Genomic DNA, 17,929 nt, shown 5'->3' on the forward strand with positions numbered 1-17,929 from the left:
AATTATAGATGTGTGACGAGATGGCTGAAGGGTTCAGTAACAGGATATGTGGCCCCTTGTGTCTGGGTCATCGGGCTGAGCGCAGTGACCAGGAGTGGTCGCTACCTGGTGGCTGCCCAACGCCCTCTGCACTGATGTACTGCTTCCAACCCAGCATTTAGCAACAATGGGCAACCAGTTCCCACTTGCCTCCCTTCTAACACACAGAGCAGGACAGGCAAGTGAGGGGCTGGAGCAATCCAGCACCCGGGGATGGAGCCAGCAGCCACCTTGCAGTGTGCCTGGCAGCCCAGCAGCCCGCATCCAAATGCATCAACTGCAGGGCTGTGCTGCATATGGGGATATGGAACTGCCCCAGCTGTGCTTCAGTCTCTGGGAGCCACCAAGTGCCCTGGGCAGGGGGCTGTCACATCGCCATCCTTTGCCCACCGTTGCTCCCACACAGACCCTGTCCTGAGCAGCCCCAGCAGCTCTGAACAGGGCCGTCTGTCCTCTGCCAGGTGCAGTGTCCCAAGCACACCTCTGACCTATACGGGGTGGGAAGGGCCAAGGCTGCCAGCTCTATTTCTGTGTCAGCACCTCCCCGATCAGCCGCTTTCTTCTAGAGTTGCACAGCCCATAAGGAACGGAGCAGAAGCCAGGACTTGGGTGTCAGAGCAAGGGCAGTTAGCAGTGTGTATCTCTAAGCAATGACTTGTGCTTTGGTGAGATTATCAAGAAAAACAAAGCAGATTTCTCCAAACTCCCTCTTGATTCATTCAGACCTCTGTCCTGCTCTGCAGTGCAGTGGTGGGAAGTGGCCAGCAGCCTCTGCACACAGTGCTTTAACAAAGCCAACAGTCTGCTTCCAGCATGGGTCTGTCTGTGCAGCACGTCCCCCTCTGCACAGCAGGAGCAAAGCCAGGAACTGACACTGCAGCAAAGAGCCCCGGGCCTGGGATCATTTCCATGACTCACAGCGTGCACTCAGCACCGTAAATCCTCAGGCTTCAAGCAGAAGAAGCAAAGAGCTCCAACAGCCACCCGAGCTCCTGAGTTGCTGCAGGGACAGGCAGGGGAGCATTAATAACAGTGCTGAGGACTATGACCATGCCAGAAAACCGGGCTCATGTAAGCAGCAGGTAGCAGGACTGACCTATCAAGATAATGCTGCTCTTCCCGCAAGCTCAGGACAGGACAGAAGGAAGGCATGGGGCCCAAGCTCTCTGCCTGCACGTGACAATGACATGCAAGCCAGCAAAAAGAAGCAGTGATGGACTGAATGGAGTTTCTGCCACCTCATTCCAATGAGTAGTAGCTCCAGTACTCAAAGCGCAAGGCAATTTAACGGCAGATCCAGAAATGCCTATCCTTCAGCTTCTTTACTGTGAAGTGTTCCAACACAGCACGGAGCTCTATTTCTCAAAGCACAGTTGAGCAATGACAAACTGGGAGCTGTGTGTCCCAACGTCCCCGAGGAGCAGCTGCTGCTTGTGCAACTCAGTGCATGGCAGACCATGGTGCACTGGGGCCAAAGTGCAGCTTCTCCTGGGCCTTTGGCAAGGGCTCTTCTGGAGACCCTCCTGAGGAGCATCTCTTTGAGCAGCATAAACACTTAATCCATTTTAAGACTTCCACCACTGAACAATTGTTTAATAAAAACAGAAAAACTTCTTAACGAGACAGATTTTACAGCCAGAACTATTATGCACAATAAGCTGACCTGCAGACGTTTTCTACAACAGAGCTCTTCAATTATACACAATCCTGCTGTTTCCTATAGTGAAGATGTTTAAACTACACAAGCCAAGAATTGTGTTGGGTTGTTTTTTTTTTTTTTTTAATATAAAACCAGAGCCACTATTTACATAATCAGGATCTCTGTGTTCTCCTCGAGCACAAACTCTTCAAACCAGCAGCTGAGAGCAGCGCTGGCATTTACTGCTTTCACAGAGGGCTGCTCCCAACTGCCATAAATTAGACTAATTAACCCACATGAAGTGCCTTAAATGCCAGAAGAGAGGGGACATGAATTACTTCAGCTGAATAAACACCTATTCCCCACATACCACACTATTTTAAAGGTGATTAGAGGGCCCTGAAGACATCCCAACTGGAGTCCATTCTATTCTGGTAGCCCTTCACGCAGTGCTGACCAAAGCAGCTGTTGGCCATTCACCATTTCCCAGTCCTTACTGCGAGGGACTGCGATCTCCAAACAAATGGCGTGGAAATTCTCCTCACTCAGAGGAAGGAACACACTGCAGGGGCCTTAATTCTTTAAAACATAGGGACAACCTTGTGACTACAATGTATTCTGCCATGTACCCTGTTGTTTCATCACATCCAAATAGGCCTTAAACAAAATAATCTTTTTCTGAACACAGACTCAATGCCATTAGGAAGCACAATAGACAAAGAGCGTGTTCCTTTCCTCCCTCAGACACCAAGTTATCAACATGCAATTCCAGTCACGTCAGAACCTTCCTCTTGGTGAAGGCCACAGCACTGCAGAGATGATCCCCAAGGACTCGGCCACTGAACGAAAGGCGAGAGCCTCGTACAGACCGAAGGGCAGCGGGCAGACATCAGCCACCCCATGCAGCCAAGTGGAAACACCAGCAAGGCACAGCCAGGCCCACCTGAGCCCTGCTGCCACAAAAGGCAGCAGTATCCACTGTACGTGAAGGCACAGCCCCATCATACGAGTACTTTCACTGCACAGCCCTGCAGGAGCAGGAAGATGATGACACAAAGCTCTGGGCTAAGGCTTCACCTCCCCTCTCCCTCCTGAGAACCTCGGTCTTCTCACAAGCAGCAGATCCCAGATGACCTGGGGCCTTACAATCTTTTTTCCAGAGGGAAAAGGCTCTTCCTATGGGAGATCTGCACAGCACTAACTACAGCATTTGCAATACCAGCTCTTGACTGTGTTGAGGCATAATGAGAAACAGGATCCAAAAACACTGGTAAGATTCTGAGGTTTGTCTCTGGTTTCTATTCCACAAGTATAACAAAGACTTTCACAGCCTTCCTCTCTTATTCCAAGTTTCACTGGAAATCCCTTCCCTCAGCCCCACAACAGCTCAGAAGGCTCACTAAGCACTTTGCAAGGAAGAGATTTACTGGAGGATAAATGCAACTTTGCTTCAGAAGATTTAGCAAGCCGAAAAACAAATGGACAGCAAGCCGCATTCAATAAAGGAAACAACAGTTTGAAAGACAAAGCCAGGCACTAGGCTTGAAAGGAGAGAATATAATTCTCACAGAACAAAACTGGATTTGCAGCCATTTTTCTCTGTTTTTTCACTGTCAGTTTTGCTCCGCCGACTTCCAATACTGTCCATCCAATGTGAGATACCTGTTACGCTGTCTGGCATGCTTTAGGCAGCTGCTTACAGAAGCGGTCAGTAATTTGTATTACTAAACAAAAAAACGATGTACACAAAAATCTAGTGACTGAATCAAGCATCCACCTTCCTAGAAAAACAAAGGCATCATTCAGTCCCCATTCTTCCAGCAAAAGAATGGATACAAAGCTCCTGCTATTCAAGGCAAGGGGTTGTAGATTAACCGCAATACAGAAACAAACAAACAAAACAACATAACCACACTCTGTCAGTCCAGCCCTAAACTGAGGTTTTGTTTTTAAAGAGAGGTAATGGTGAATGCTAACTGCACACACAGGAGAGAAGCACCTTGTTTTCTTAAAAGATTTCCGCTCTTAAGTACAGCTGAACTGCATGCAACCAAAGCCAGTTTCAGTTTTCCACTCAGTTTTATTGTACTGCCACAATGCAACCCTGTGGCCGCATTTGGTGCTTTATAGGCAGCTGAATTACTTACTTAGTACTTCCAAGTGGAGCCAAACAGAAATGTGAACTAACAATTGCATCAGGACAAGTGGGCTTTGCTACTCCGGGTCAGCAAGGAATCTATCTGCACAGTGCTGGTGTACCTACAGCTGGAGTAAACTCACCTTCAGAGAATCAACCAAGTCATCAACGAGGAAGAGGCGTCTCAGCTCCTTGACTGTGCCGTTGATGTGACCAAGCACAACATTGCTGTATTTCTGAATCAGCTCTTCAGACACAGCTACATCAGACTCCAAGTAAGCCCTGAAAGAAAGAACAGCTTGTGAAACTTTACTGCGAGAGTTGCACTAAGCAGTACCAACATACAGCACGGTGTCACCAAGAGACAAACCTCACAACATGAGGAATGCAAGGAGGACAGAACAGAACCAACCTAAGCTATCTTAGGAAGGGAAGAGCAAAAAATCAAGCTGTATTGTGCTCCTGTACTTAACTCAGACATGCACACAGCCTGGCCCAGACTGTGCAGAAGGCACACTGACCTGCACATGGGGCCAGCGAGTAGCCAGACACGTCCAGCATCTCTGACCCATATACTGGCATCTGTCACAGTCAGAAGGCCAGCGGGTATTTAAAACAGGAGACACAGATGGAGAGGCTGGCAGGGGACAGGGGGATCGTTCTCTGGTTTTGCTGCTGCATTAGGAAAAAGGGAATCCTTAAGGCAACCTCATATCCTACGGGACTTGAGATTCCTACATTTCTCAGAGAAAGTCCTATGAAAGCAACGTATCCACTCTGCTGGAAGATGCTCTTGAAACACTGTGACAAATACACCAAGGCATGGGAAAACTGGCAAATTTTTCATCAGTTCATTAAAAAAAAAGATACAGAAAAAAGAAAACCACTTTCTAGCAATTACTGACAGCAATTCTTTTAACACAAGTGTGTGTATTTACACCCCATTAAAGGTCCATTCCCACTGCACTCCAACTTTTGCCTGCATTAGTTGGGACTGTGGCACATGAAGAACAATATATTTGATTTCCACCTTAGAGAGAGGAGCAATGCAGCACCATCTGTAACAGGACATCACTTTACATCTACTGCTGCTAACTAATTAATTTTCGGGGGAGGGATTCTGCTGTAAGGTGAGGTGTTGTTTTCTTTAATTAAATAATTATTTTAAACCCCTACCAACACATAGTGGAGTCTCCTGTGTGCATGGGCTCCTACTGTCAAAATTAACAACTACATGTGGTCAGGGAGGAATAAATTTGGGAAAGCTTTTGACTATGCTTACTGCAGATGAGAGGAAGAGAAATAGAGTAACTGGAAAGCCCACAAAGTTGTTAAGGGGGCTGCAAAGAGGAGGCAAGCAGGATTTTCTGAAAGGTGCAAGGGAAGCTGAGATTGAACCACTTTGCTCATTAAAAAAGGAGAGAAGCAAGAGCAGTGTGGGATGGGGTTGGCATGGAAACCAGAAACAAGCACTCTCAGTAATTACTCTTACACATCAGTGGTTTTATTTCTTCTAAGATGCAGCTCTGCAGTAACAGACAGCACTGCAGTCTTCACATAAAAGAGCATAAATGCCAAGGATACTGCATTCCTACCCTGCAGGGAAGTGCACACATGGTACACCACAAGGGCTGCTTTCATTACTTAAAAGCAAGAGCCTAAAGAAAAACATAAATCCTATCATTTAACTGCTCTATCCTTAGCGTTCTTCAGAGTCCAATCTTCTGAATTTCTCACCTGGGTAGGCTGCAATGAACCTGGATTCTCTGATCACAAGGCAGATTTGCATATGAGAACACAGCTCTGCTGCTATGTGCTAAAATCTAAGTGCTAGGAGTCTCCTGATGTCCCAGTAAGGTCAAAATCCCCCCTGCTGCATCTATTCTGACTTTCTCTAAATAAATTGCATTGGAAGTGCTGAAATAATCTTTAAATTTTGTACATCATCTCTCACTGGTTCACATTCTGAAGGCTGTATCACACTAAAATGCTTAGCCATTAGATTGGGGCATGGTCTGTCATTTTGGTTTCATTGGCTTTTTTTTTTATAATGCAAATGGATACACTCTAGCATTACCATTTATTTTCTTACACAACATATTCATGCACGTGTCATTCACCACCTCTGCCAGCACCAGAAGCACCGCTCCCAAAAACACCACGTTTTTCCTTAATTGAAAGAAAAACCTCACCTAAATGGGTGGCCTTCGTCGGACTTTTGGATTGCCTGGATAACTCCCTTGTATATCCTAAAGCTGATGGTCACAGAAAGCAGGGCCAAGGCAATGTAAGCTGTCACGCTCACGATGCTGAACACTGTTAATGAGAGCAGCAGGAACAAGCTGGCACCAAACACCACTCCTGTCTTCTTAATGTCTCGCCAGTAAAGGAGGTCAACAACTAAAAATGTAAAAAGGTGAGAAATTAGAACAAGATACTTTTTGCACGCACATGAAAACAGAACACGATTCATTTGACTGCTGAGAGTCACCAAGAACAGAACTCGTGATCTCACTGTCAAACAAGAGCTGAAATGACAACTAGAAATAGGTTACTGTAGCCCTGACTTTGCATCGGGCTTCAGATTATTGGGATTATTGATGTTAGGATTAGCTCAAATGTAATTGCTGAATTTTAAGAACAATCCTGCCCTTCAGCGATGTCAGAATTAATCTCTTCAGCTACGGTACCGTGCTGTGCACCAGAACCACAGCATTTTGTGCTTTATTTCCTATCATCTTGGGGGATCTCTTGAAGACCACTTGCAGATTTCCCGTTGGGATGAAGGACAAAGACATCAACAGATCTCTACTTGTGCAAGTTCAAAAGAGGCAAAGCCATAACGGTTTGTTTTCTTCCCTTTTGACTAAAGTCATTCCTGTGGGAGCATATGAAGTCGACTATGGGCGACAACACAAAATTCAATTCAGGCTAAATCTGCCGGGTTATAATATAAAATATTTCATTTGTAAACCAGGTTTACTTTTTTTCCCATGACACTCAGCTAAGAACACAACACAATGACATTTTCAGCATGCCTGTAAACTACACCCTTGTGTAAGTTTTAGAAAATGGTTTAGTGTGTCCACTACAGTTCTTTTTGGTTTGGGATGGTGGGCTGTTTTGGTGCTTGCTGGGAAGGTTTTTTGGTTGCTTTTTTCCCAAACTATTAGTGAAATCTGACAAACATCATTCTCCACTGCTGAGCACACAACTGTGCCAAGCACACGGCCCAGCCTAGTCTAGTTCTATATCACATGGTGAGGTGCACAAAAACATTTGGCCTTCGTGGTTATCATTTCCACAGCTGATGAGGTTTTCACAAGAATAAATTTCTCCTCTGCATCAAAACTGCTTGGTAAGAGAGGTAACGTGAGAGTTAATAAGTGCAGAACTCAAATCGTGGACAAATTATTCCTTCGATCAGACATGGCTGCAGTAACCCTGACCCAGACAGTACAGAATGTTAGCTGTAACATTGCATATTACAACTCAGCAGGGAAACCTTACTCTAAATGCCTGTAAAAGAAGTAATTCAATAATAGTACAGCTGCTATTTTGTCCTGGATGGAAGGATGGTAATGCACCAGCATTAAGTAACTTCGTGGCCTCCGTAGGGCAAAGTCTGCATGATCCTTCTGAAGGTACAACATGAAAATGCCACTGGAGCAATTTCACATGTTTCAGAAGCTGACATCCTGTCCTAATTATTTCTGTAAGGGAAACCTAGCAGCAGGCACCGGAAAATTGAGAACTCGGGTCAGAAACATAAAAGAACCCATTATTTCCATAACGCAAAGCATTTTATCCAAATATTTAATTCCCATAAGCGTAGGAATTCCTTCGAGCTCTACAGAGTCACGTTACAGTTACACGAACACCTTAAATGTGTAACAAGTCACAACTGCTGTTGAAAGAAACCATCTGAGCCCTCCACCGCTCGGTGCCATTACATTCCTCAGCACAGCCGTACAGAGCCAGCCCAGCAATCTGCATGCAGCCCACACTGAGCACGACCAACACACAGCCCGAGCACCCAGCCAGATCAGGTGCCGGACGGCGTTCTCTGTGCGGCTCCACCAACATGTGGGGTGAGAGATAGAGCAGCCGACCGAGGAGGTGACGCTCCTGCCTCAGAACAGCGCGAGTTCCAAGTCCTCGTGGAACTGCAGCCTCTCACTGCGCCCTGCTGAGCTGTTATTCCTCCTCATGTTACAGAGCTGCACTGCTCGCTTCCCTGGCAAACAAGCAACGTGCTGGGCCAAAGATAAGCACGCCTTTTCTTTACTACTTGCACACATCAAACAAACAGAAATTAAGGCATGGCTGAATTCCTCTTGTATGAGCTATAAACCCCACATTAACCAACATCATATCTGGTTTCTTTGGTTTTGTCTCCAATTACAGAAGGGTCTCCCGGTGTCTCTGCACGCCTTATTAGCAAGCTGGCATGCAGAAGGTGGCAGCAGAAGGGGTGAGCTTCACCTACATGCACTGCAAACAGAGGGCTCTGCTCGCACTGAGCTGCACCTGGGGGAGATTTCCAAAAAGGGCAGTGGGCCCCTTGTTCCTCAATCACACAAAAATCTTTGAAAAGCCTCACTTTTTGCTTCAGACACTGAAACCACTTTTATTTTTACACCCTGCAACTGGAGCATCCATACATTACCACATGGATGACTCTCTTGTGACACTCAGCACGGCCCTACTGCTCCTCCTGCAGCCAGCATCAGCTCCGCAGTGAGACAGCCCCTCCTCTGCAATGAAACGTTAAACATCCACACTGACAGGGGGTTCTTGCTGCTCCACAGGAAACCACGTACCGCAGGCAATAGCACCTCATACCTGAACCTGGCTCTAAAAATGAGAAGGCAGCAAGCCACCTGCAGGGCAGGCTCCAAAACAGGACGAACACATGCTGAAACCGAAGCACAGCACAGATGCCAAGCACCCTCAGCAGCCCACCCCAAGGCTCCTGCTCTCCGCAGTGAGAGCCCCCGAGCCGGGCCCTCCCACACCATGCTTCAGCTGCACAAGAATTTTCCCTCGCTGTCTCTGCTCCATTTGGAGAAGCACCCCACCGACCTCGGCTTCATGACACGGCTATCTTGTTTCATAGTAAATTCTTCAAAGGGAAAATCCCACGTTATAAGGCATCTGAAACAGCGACTTGTAACTTTTAATCAGGGAGCAAACGCTGATTTCTCTTTTCCAATTGATCAGAACCAGCTATTTGCATTTGCTTCTGAAGTGAAAGGGAAGGTTAAAGCACTGCTACCAGCAGCCCTCGGGGATGAACTCGAGCACACGGCATTCACAGCAAAGCCCACAGCAGCCAAACAAGTGCCCCAGAACAGCACTGCTGCTCAGCACCTTTCCTCGAGGATCTGCTGTAAGCTTTCCTACATACAACATGAACTATAATCTCCTGCTTTTAGAGCAAGTATTCTGGGCCTATTTCACAGCAAGAGCAGCTGTCTACATTTGGTAAGCACGAACTGTCACTTGGCATATCTAAAAATAGTACCACCAGCATCCGTGCCTTACATGCAGAACTCATCCAATTACATTTTGCCTTTAAAGCAAAGCGCCGTTACGCGGCACGAGGTTTATCACCGCATTTTTCTAAAGACTCTTCTTTCTTTCGCTGACATTTAACTTAAAACCGAGCAATTTAATGCAGTTTCTGATGACAAAAAACAGCGGTTCAATGTATTTAACCCGATAATCCTCTTTTTCTTTTAAAAAAACCCAAACAACCAAACCAAGTAATCCTCTCCTTTTCAGACAGAGAAATTAAAAGCCTCGAGATCTACGATAGTTTAATTCACAGACACTCAGTAAAAGCGAAAGAGAAGGGACTAACCCATTTTGGCATCCATCTTGAGCGTGCCTGCATGCACCAGCCTTGTGCAGCTACTCCCAGCGCCTTTCACTTCCTGCTGGGGCAGCGCTGGGGCAGCGCAGCGACGCAATGCCTGCCTCAGCCCGCAGCCAATGGCCGCCCCGGCGCGACGGCCGCGGGACGCAGCTGTGGGAGAGCCCGGCTGCCATCAGCGCTGCTCGGTGCCGGGCACGTGCAAATGGACACACAAAGGGGCTCAGCCCAAAGAAAGACCCTTTGTGTAACAGGGGAGCGAAGAGAAAGCAAGGCGGGTGTGATTTACAGAGGCTGTGCGCGCAGCGGCCATGACACAGAGCCTTTCTGCGCTCTGAAACGTAAACAGAAATTCCTTCTGTTCCTCAAACAACAGTAACAGCAGCTCAGGAGCACAACTAGAAGCCTTTTCTGGATCAGATTAAGAACAGCGTGGTACTGACACAGAAATTTAACAGAATTACAGAGATGGAGCTTTTAAAGGTCTCTATGGTGTAGAAGAAAACTGCCATCACGGCCATTAAGACCACAAATAGGTAAATTGCCGATTTCTTTTTCGAGGGGCACTTTCCGGTCAAGCTAATTAAACTTCTTAATTACTCATGACAGTGATCTTCACGGTTTCCACAGATCTTCTGTAGAGAGCATCTGACAGCCCAGACCCGAAGCTGCAGCTCCCCTTCCCAAGCTCGCTCAGCCCTCATCCAACTTAATCCGACCCCAAAGCAAAGCCGCACAGCAAGGAGCCGGCACAGAGCCTGTCTGCGCCCCACAGCACCTGCCTCTGTAGGCAGCTCTGCAGGTGGGCAATTCATTTGGAGGGCCTACATGGAAAGATGTATGCCCAAAGGAAAGCAGCCTTCACTTTGTGTCACCATGGCTGGTGGCCGGGTAGGACGCAGTTGCTGGGGATGGAGCTACGAGAATGTCAGGTGGAAGCTGGTTTAGAATCATTAAGGTTGGAATTGAGCTCCAAGATCATCCAGTCCAGCCATCAGCCCACCCCACCATACCCACTGCCCACGTCCCTCAGTGCCACATCCCACGGCTCTGGGGCACCTCCAGGTGACACCGCTCCCTGGGCAGCTGTGCCACTGCCTCACCTTCTTCTTTGGGACAAGGAATCGCTCCTAACAGCCAGCCTGAACCTCCCCTGGTGCAACTTGAGGCCATCCCCTCTCATCCTATGCAAAAGAGGCTGACCCTCCTCACTACAACACCTCCCTTCAGGTCACTGTAGAAAGCAATAATGCCTCCTGTAAGTCCTCCCAGCAGCATTCAGTCAAAGCAAGCAATGTGCTACCCAGGCAGCCAAAGCACAGAATGCCCTGACCTTACGGTCCTGCCAAACACTGCCTACAGACTGATCTGCCCCACTGCATCTAAGCACAAATCTAGTCATACTATAGAGAAATCTGAGAAACGTGGTGGTCCAGCACATAGGCAAAGCCATCCAAGCACAGGCACCATTAGCAGGCTTGGGCTTTCACATTTTAATGACTACTTACATCAGAATGACATGGTCCCACAGTGTGTTTCGCATGTTTGTTTTAAATTGTGGCTGACACTGTATGCAGGAGCAGTTGCAGAGTGGTTTTACCCCACTCAGATGTGCCAGGAGCCAGCTGGGTTCTTGACTGCCTTGCTGAAATTCACTGAAACAAAACAACCTCAGGCTGGAAAAACAGCAAGTCTGTAGCTGGACTGCACGGAGTAGCAGGCATGGGGAGCCAGCAAGGACCAACAGAGCCCTCCCTGTCCAGGGGCAAGGCAGCACAAAGGAGCAGTGCACGCAGGAGGACGGACACACTTGCCTAGCTGGACCCCGCCAAGGTCTCAGAGCCAATCTGGAGCCCACAGGTTTCACACCTGGCACACCTGCCCACAATCCTAGCAATGAAAAACCAACACCGACTCCACAAAGCACAAGCTAGAACTAAAATGAAGTCCAATGCTTCCAAGTTATTCCAAAAATGCAAGCACTAGGTAGCAATTCTTAATGGGCCAATGCAGTATCTTTTATTTCTAGTTCATCATGTACATGTGTGTGCACTTACTCACAGTGCATGAACTCAGGAAACCGTTCCAAAGTCCCGTTTGCTCATTAGGAAATTTTCAGATATCAAGGCCTATTCTACCACTTCTCACACCTAAGCCAGAACTTGGAGATATTTTCAGCACATTAATAAAAAAAATGAAAATAAATCCTGGGGTAGCCTGGTAGTATAGCTATGGCACTCATCTCACCGTTACTCAGCCATCAACTCGACATTTCATTGAAATAATTAAAACACAAATCACCCATCTTAGATGCCTCACTGCTGATCACACCACGTGGGCCTGGCCTTAAAAGTGCTAAAAATAAAAGTCATGCCATCCCCTGGGTAATCTGGTTTCACCCCGCTTATCTCAGAGATCAATAACCGCAGGTACAGGGCTTTACCACTTTCACTGCACCGCTTTCTCAACTCCTATGGCTGTTCCAGAAGAATGTGCCACATGTGCCAAAGCAAAATGTAAGATTATTTCCAGCAGGAAATAGCACCTCAAGGGAAAAGTCCAACTTTTGGTCCCCCTGCGATTTTAGATTTGATTGTTCCATTTTTCTTTAGTTTATGTTTAAGCTCAGAAACAAGCATGTTGCAATATTTGCTTCTGTGCTTATTAAGGGGCAAAATGAATCGTGTCATCGATCCTTGAACTTTAGCCATTTTTTTTCATGCTGCTGAAGCCTTACGCTAAGAAAACATGAAAGAAGACTGCCACATCTCCTCGTGAACAAACTCTAACAGAGAGCACTTCAAGGATGGGCATGACTGGCAGAGCGCAGTCACAAAAGGAGGGGAACCAGACTGTTCTGCTTCCCCAAAAAACTTCTTGCTTCACCTTCCATTTTCTTATAAATCATAAATTATACCCTAATTAAATCTCAAGGCAGCAGGGACTTCCTTGGGAGAAACAGGCATGAGAACAGCTTCCTCCACCTGATGGGATGCCTTCTGTAAGAATAAAGGCCTGGGAAAGAGGAAATTGAACCACCTGGCACAGTACACAGCACAAGATCTACATGTAGGACAGGCTCAGGTTTGCCTGGTCCATCTGATACCACCTCCACTCCTTGCTAACCAGGCCCACTTGCATTGAAGCATGCAGCCGCAGGTGCCCTGCCTGCATGACCCCACACTGCTCAGTGCCTGCAGCTCTGACAGCCCTCAGTACTCTCCTGGGTGAGAAAGGCAAGCTCCTGAGTGGAAACTCATTAATCTCAATCCAAGAATGACTCCATTATTCTCGAGGCCTCAAATTCAGGGTTGGGAAATGTCTGCTCTCAGGGGCAGTGAGGGACAGACTGCAGCCAATGCTGCTCATTGGGTTGCAAAAGCCAGCCTGAAGCAGGGGCTCCAAGCACCAAAGGTAACTAACCAACCTGTTCACTTCTACACACACCCTTTCATTTTTTTAACCCTGAGAATTTCAGGTCTGACATACAGATACTGACCACATAAAGTAATGACACATTAAGTACAGGTGACTAAGCGCTGCAGGTTATTTTTTTCTGCTATCCACTTGCCTTTAACAAAAGCTTACAACTTCAGAGTACTCTGCAGGGCCAACTTTTACCCCCATGGCATTTTTTTTTTGCTAAGTGGATTCTGACAGAGCATTGTGTGGATCCCACACAGCTGGCAACTCTGTTCCACTGAAGGAAAACAACTCTGAAATGATGGCTGCAAAAAAACAAAAACAAAAAAAAAAGGCAAAGTTCAGCAGTACCAAGCACTGCAGGGACCTTTAACAAATTCAGTATCCAGAGATTATGACATTTTTTTCCAAAGGTTGTCCTGCTGATAAATTTTGGAGATTACGTATCTGGTAAGGCTTAAACTCTTACACAGTGAGCACTAATAATGATCCCCAGAGATTGACAACAGGGATCTCCCATTGGCGGCCGCAGGAACAAAGGTCAGCAGCACACTAATTTAAGGCTAGCTTCTTATTTACCACCCAGCACAACACCTCTGCATTCTGGACACCAGGCACAGGTTTACCTAGAATCCCACAGAAATATGGGCAACTCTGAGCAAGCACAATTAAGGGAAGACCCCAAACACACCACAACGAAGGGAGAAACAGGCAGCCTGCTGCAGCCTGCATGCAATGTCTCCTCATAAAACGACCGAACCGCATGAACCACAGACATGACATTCTCTTGAGTTAATGGTTAATATTTTTAAATTATCAATAACACACAAATTTTAAAGGAACATGAAGTACATTTGGATATGGTGCTATTTGTGCACCGCATACCCACAGGAGCTGTTCTTAGCAGGCTCAGTGGGGCTGGCAGAGCTCTGCAGTGCCACACAAGCTGCTTCACCAACATAAATTATTTATTCTTTCTGCACCGCTTGCATTCATCTCTTCTAATCTGCAGCCTTTACCGGTCTGCATGCAATGCTAATGTATCTTACACCTCCACATTCGCCCCACAATCAAACGCATGCTAAAAATACCATTCATTAAAAGCAACCCACAGCATCTTTAGCTTAAGGAAAAAAAAAAAAAAAAAAAAGAGAGAAAAAAGTTGAAAATAGCAAATACCCTTATCCTTCCAACCGCTCGGCTGACTGTCCATCTCTCCACACGCAGTCTACCCTCCAGCTGCAGTTATCAATTATGCATACCAACAGGACAGCTGCAAGAGGAGAAACCTACAGCCTGGGAGGGCAAACATGGGCTTCCCTGGCCGCGTCTGCAGCCGCTGCTGCACTGGTGCTGCAGGAGGCGGTCAGCTGACGGCGCGGGGCGTGGAGCTGACGCAGTGCCGGCTGGAGGCACTGCTGCGCCGACACACGGCTGCACTGCCGCCGCAGCCATTTGCTGGGAGGGGGCTCAGAGCAGCGGCTCACCCGGCAGCCTGCAGCAGACTGCTTCTCAAATAAGGGCTAAGACACTTTTCTGATGGTACACAGCATCCTTACGTGCTGCTGGGCCGTATTTACTCGTTTTAAAGAAGCAGAGATTGAGAACGGTTATCTTGCACACTACCCCTTTCCTGCAGCCAGCACCTCCCTCTGTATTTTTCATCACCACCCTGCGGTGCCAGCTGAAAATCTGACAGTTTCTTCTTCACTTCAACAAAACAAGGACAAGCCAGAAGTTTATACAGATAACCTTTAAGAAGCAACTTACAGAAAATACTGGGCAGGCTTGAGACCAAACTAGAAACTCAAAGCCTGCAAGAGCTGTGAGAACCATGCCAATCGATTTTCCACTCTTGCTGAAAAATCTGTGACTGCTCTTTAATATTAGTCTCCTTAATGAGAGTCTCTGTTTCCTACCTGGGACTGGCAAAAAAAAAAAAAAAAAAAAAAAAAAAAGTGCTTCCACCAGTGCCCTAAAACTTCTTAAAACCCCGACACGTTAATTTATACAAACACACAGATTCCATTTGGTTTTGAAACACAAATCAAAACGTGTACCGTGGGGTGGAAAGGCGAAGGGTATGCTCAAATGTTGGAGTGCAAGGAAACTCACTGAGCTGCACTGCATGGAAGTACCAAACATGTCTGAAGATCTCCATCTGCCCCTGACCTGCAATTCTGAACAACTGGAAGCCAACAAACCCTGTACTTCTCACCCTCTGGATGATTGCATTGCCACCAAATTAATAACAAACTATGCCTTCATCAAGTCCTTCCCATTAACTTCCCATACTGCTATAGATACACAACTGAAGGCAGTTTAGACGGGTTACCAGCCCATCTCCCAACAGCAACAACTCCACCAGCAGGAATTTCTCCATCCTCAGGATTCTGTTCTTCACCCTTTGCATGCTTGGTCTCCCTTCCTACCACCCCACACAAATGATCCCAAATGAAACCTGTATCCCTCTTCTTTCAGCAAGACTCACCCACATCATGCTATTCTATGTGAAAACCAAGTGCTGGTGGTGCGCCAACAAACTTCTGTGTGAGCTTTATCGTGTCATTACGGAAACACAGATGTTTCTGTACCAGCATTAAGATAAAGCTTCCAAAGGGCTAAGTGCACAGTGATACCATCAAGTGACCCAGACAACCAAAAGCGATGCAGCCAAGTTCCTAACTATCCTCTGCTGAAGGCACCGCTCTTCTGAGGGGCCGCACGCCTGCAAGGAGCAGGCTTTACCTGCTGACTGTCCACTAGCAGCTGGCTGGAGCTCTTCTGCCTTGAGGAGGAGTTCTAGATGAGAACCAGCTCTGGTCTAACCCAACGTCGGCTGCCTATCGGTGCTTCTGCCACAGCTGATAACCACAAGCACTCCATTCTCTCCACAATTCTTACACGCCCAACAGGCCTCATTTGCTGTTTGCGGTCTGAAGTTCGCCCAAAGCCTCGCAACAGCAGAGCTCCAATGGAACACAACAGATCTTTCCCTCAGGTACATTTTGCTCCAAGTGACTCCTTTAATGTCTCCTACTCCTTCAGATACTCCCAACACTGCAATATAAGTCTCCATTTATTACATACTAGCATAAAAGAAGACCTGAGCAGACATGCAATTTGAGAATAAAATCAAATGTAATTAAATCAAGATTCCACGTTGAATTAAATGGTATTTTATAAATACAACGCTCCTTAAGGAAATTGCCCAGCATCATTCCAGGCTCTTTTTCCCCTCAGTGAAACACAACAAAACCAAAGCACTTCTCGCTGGCTGTGCAGCTCTACTTAACCAACCGTTTTTTCAATATGGAAAGAACCAGGAATGAACCAAGGGGATGCGTTTTGTACTTCATATAACCACCACATCCTGGTTTGCTGTTACAGAATGACAGGAAGTGCTTTACTTCTGCTTCTAAGACCGCTGGCACTAAGAAAAAGCTCCAACATGAATAGGGCTCAGCCACCCTCTCAAAGGACACTACCCGCTATGAATTCACCTTTGCATCGGCCCCCTCAGGAAAATTTGGGAAATAAGCTATCATGCACATCTCTGTGTTTCTGTAATTCAAGTACTGAGCGCTCTGCAGCTTACATGAAAATGAGAGATGCGTCAGCCTGTGAGGCTGAAATTCAACCCCAGCGCATTCAGAAACAAATGTCAACAGACTGATCTTCAGAAGCACCATCAAACAGGCTTCCTGCAAAACTCAAAACTATTTTTAAGCTTCCTGCACTGTTCAGCATGAATATCTGGAATAATTTCAACTGTCTGTGTGGTTACAGCATAGCATACAACTTGACATCATGATGAGAATCATCAGTTTGGGGGACCCCGCAACGTACTTTGACTTTGTAAGCTGGCACCATGAAAACCTCCATCTGCTAAAAATAAGCTTATGGCAAGATGGCTTTCTGCCCTATTTGTGAGAACTAATGATCTCTATCCACAAGTAAAGAGCGTACTGTGAGTGAAGCAAGTATGTACAACAAAAGGAGCAAGATATGTAACCCATTTATCTTCCGGGAATGTTAAATCAAGATTTCCCAAAACCTTGGATATCATTCTTTGGAAGCCATGTTGCACTTGAGTCAGTGCTCATTTACGAGCACTAGATGGCATCCAAATCCTCTTTTATAAGTAGGCCTTAAAGCAACTCCAACAGTCACTGCTGCCTGCCCACACCCTGAGGCTGAAGCCATGCCTGCTGTGCCATGGTGCAGCATCACAACAAAGCCCATGCTGAAGTCAACCTTCGTACACAGTAGTTTTATGAGGTCAGAAATGGGTCTTAAAGTCCAGCTGGCACGAGAGCAAAGTAGCAGGGCTATCTGCTAGGAAGCCAAGCACAGCACATACCGAGAAAGGGACAGGAAGCCAAGTACAGCATATACTGAGAAAGGGATGGGAAAAAAAGGCACAGCTGGCAAGATCTCTGAAAATGACATGCAAGTGTTCAACAGCAGCAGCTGCTGGTGTTGCAAGGTAAAAAGAAGCGGTCTGTTGAAACTGCTCTAAGTTGGAACTACTTACATGAGGACAGGTTTCTCCATAGTTAAACCCAAACCAATTCAGAACTTATTTTTGTTTGTTTTCCACATCTGTGCCACCGTGAAGTACGAGGTCCCTGTGGTCTGTCACCCTCATAAACACACCAGGCTACCTGCGTATCCACCATAGAGCATTAAACCCAGATCTGCCAGTGAGGTTGCTCAAAGCTCTGTTTGCTTTATTGGAGTCATGGAGTATATTTAATAACTACATTTCTTTTGTCTTTTGTCTTTTTGTCTTTTGCCATTTCTTTTGTCT

General features: G+C 46.6%; 1 protein-coding gene across 8 annotated transcripts in view; it reads right to left on the reverse strand.

Annotated features, from left to right (window-relative positions):
• Positions 1 to 17,929, reverse strand: part of RTN4 (reticulon 4) — a 51,438-nt gene that overhangs the window by 3,549 nt on the left and 29,960 nt on the right. For 6 of the 8 annotated variants that reach the window (XM_042883352.1, XM_042883360.1, XM_042883391.1 and 3 more), the window contains 2 exons: positions 6,008 to 6,215; positions 3,959 to 4,097 (listed from right to left, as the gene is read on the reverse strand). In XM_042883352.1, coding sequence (XP_042739286.1) covers positions 3,959 to 4,097; positions 6,008 to 6,215 — 347 coding nt within the window. Of the gene's footprint in view, positions 1 to 3,958; positions 4,098 to 6,007; positions 6,216 to 9,681; positions 9,779 to 14,295; positions 14,476 to 17,929 lie in introns of those variants that run through there. The other 2 variants (XM_042883376.1, XM_042883384.1) reach the window with 2 other exon arrangements.

The sequence above is a fragment of the Lagopus leucura genome, unplaced genomic scaffold, assembly GCF_019238085.1.
Source record: "Lagopus leucura isolate 7727_CA_CO unplaced genomic scaffold, USGS_WTPT01 Super-Scaffold_73, whole genome shotgun sequence".
Classification (NCBI taxonomy): domain Eukaryota; kingdom Metazoa; phylum Chordata; class Aves; order Galliformes; family Phasianidae; genus Lagopus; species Lagopus leucura.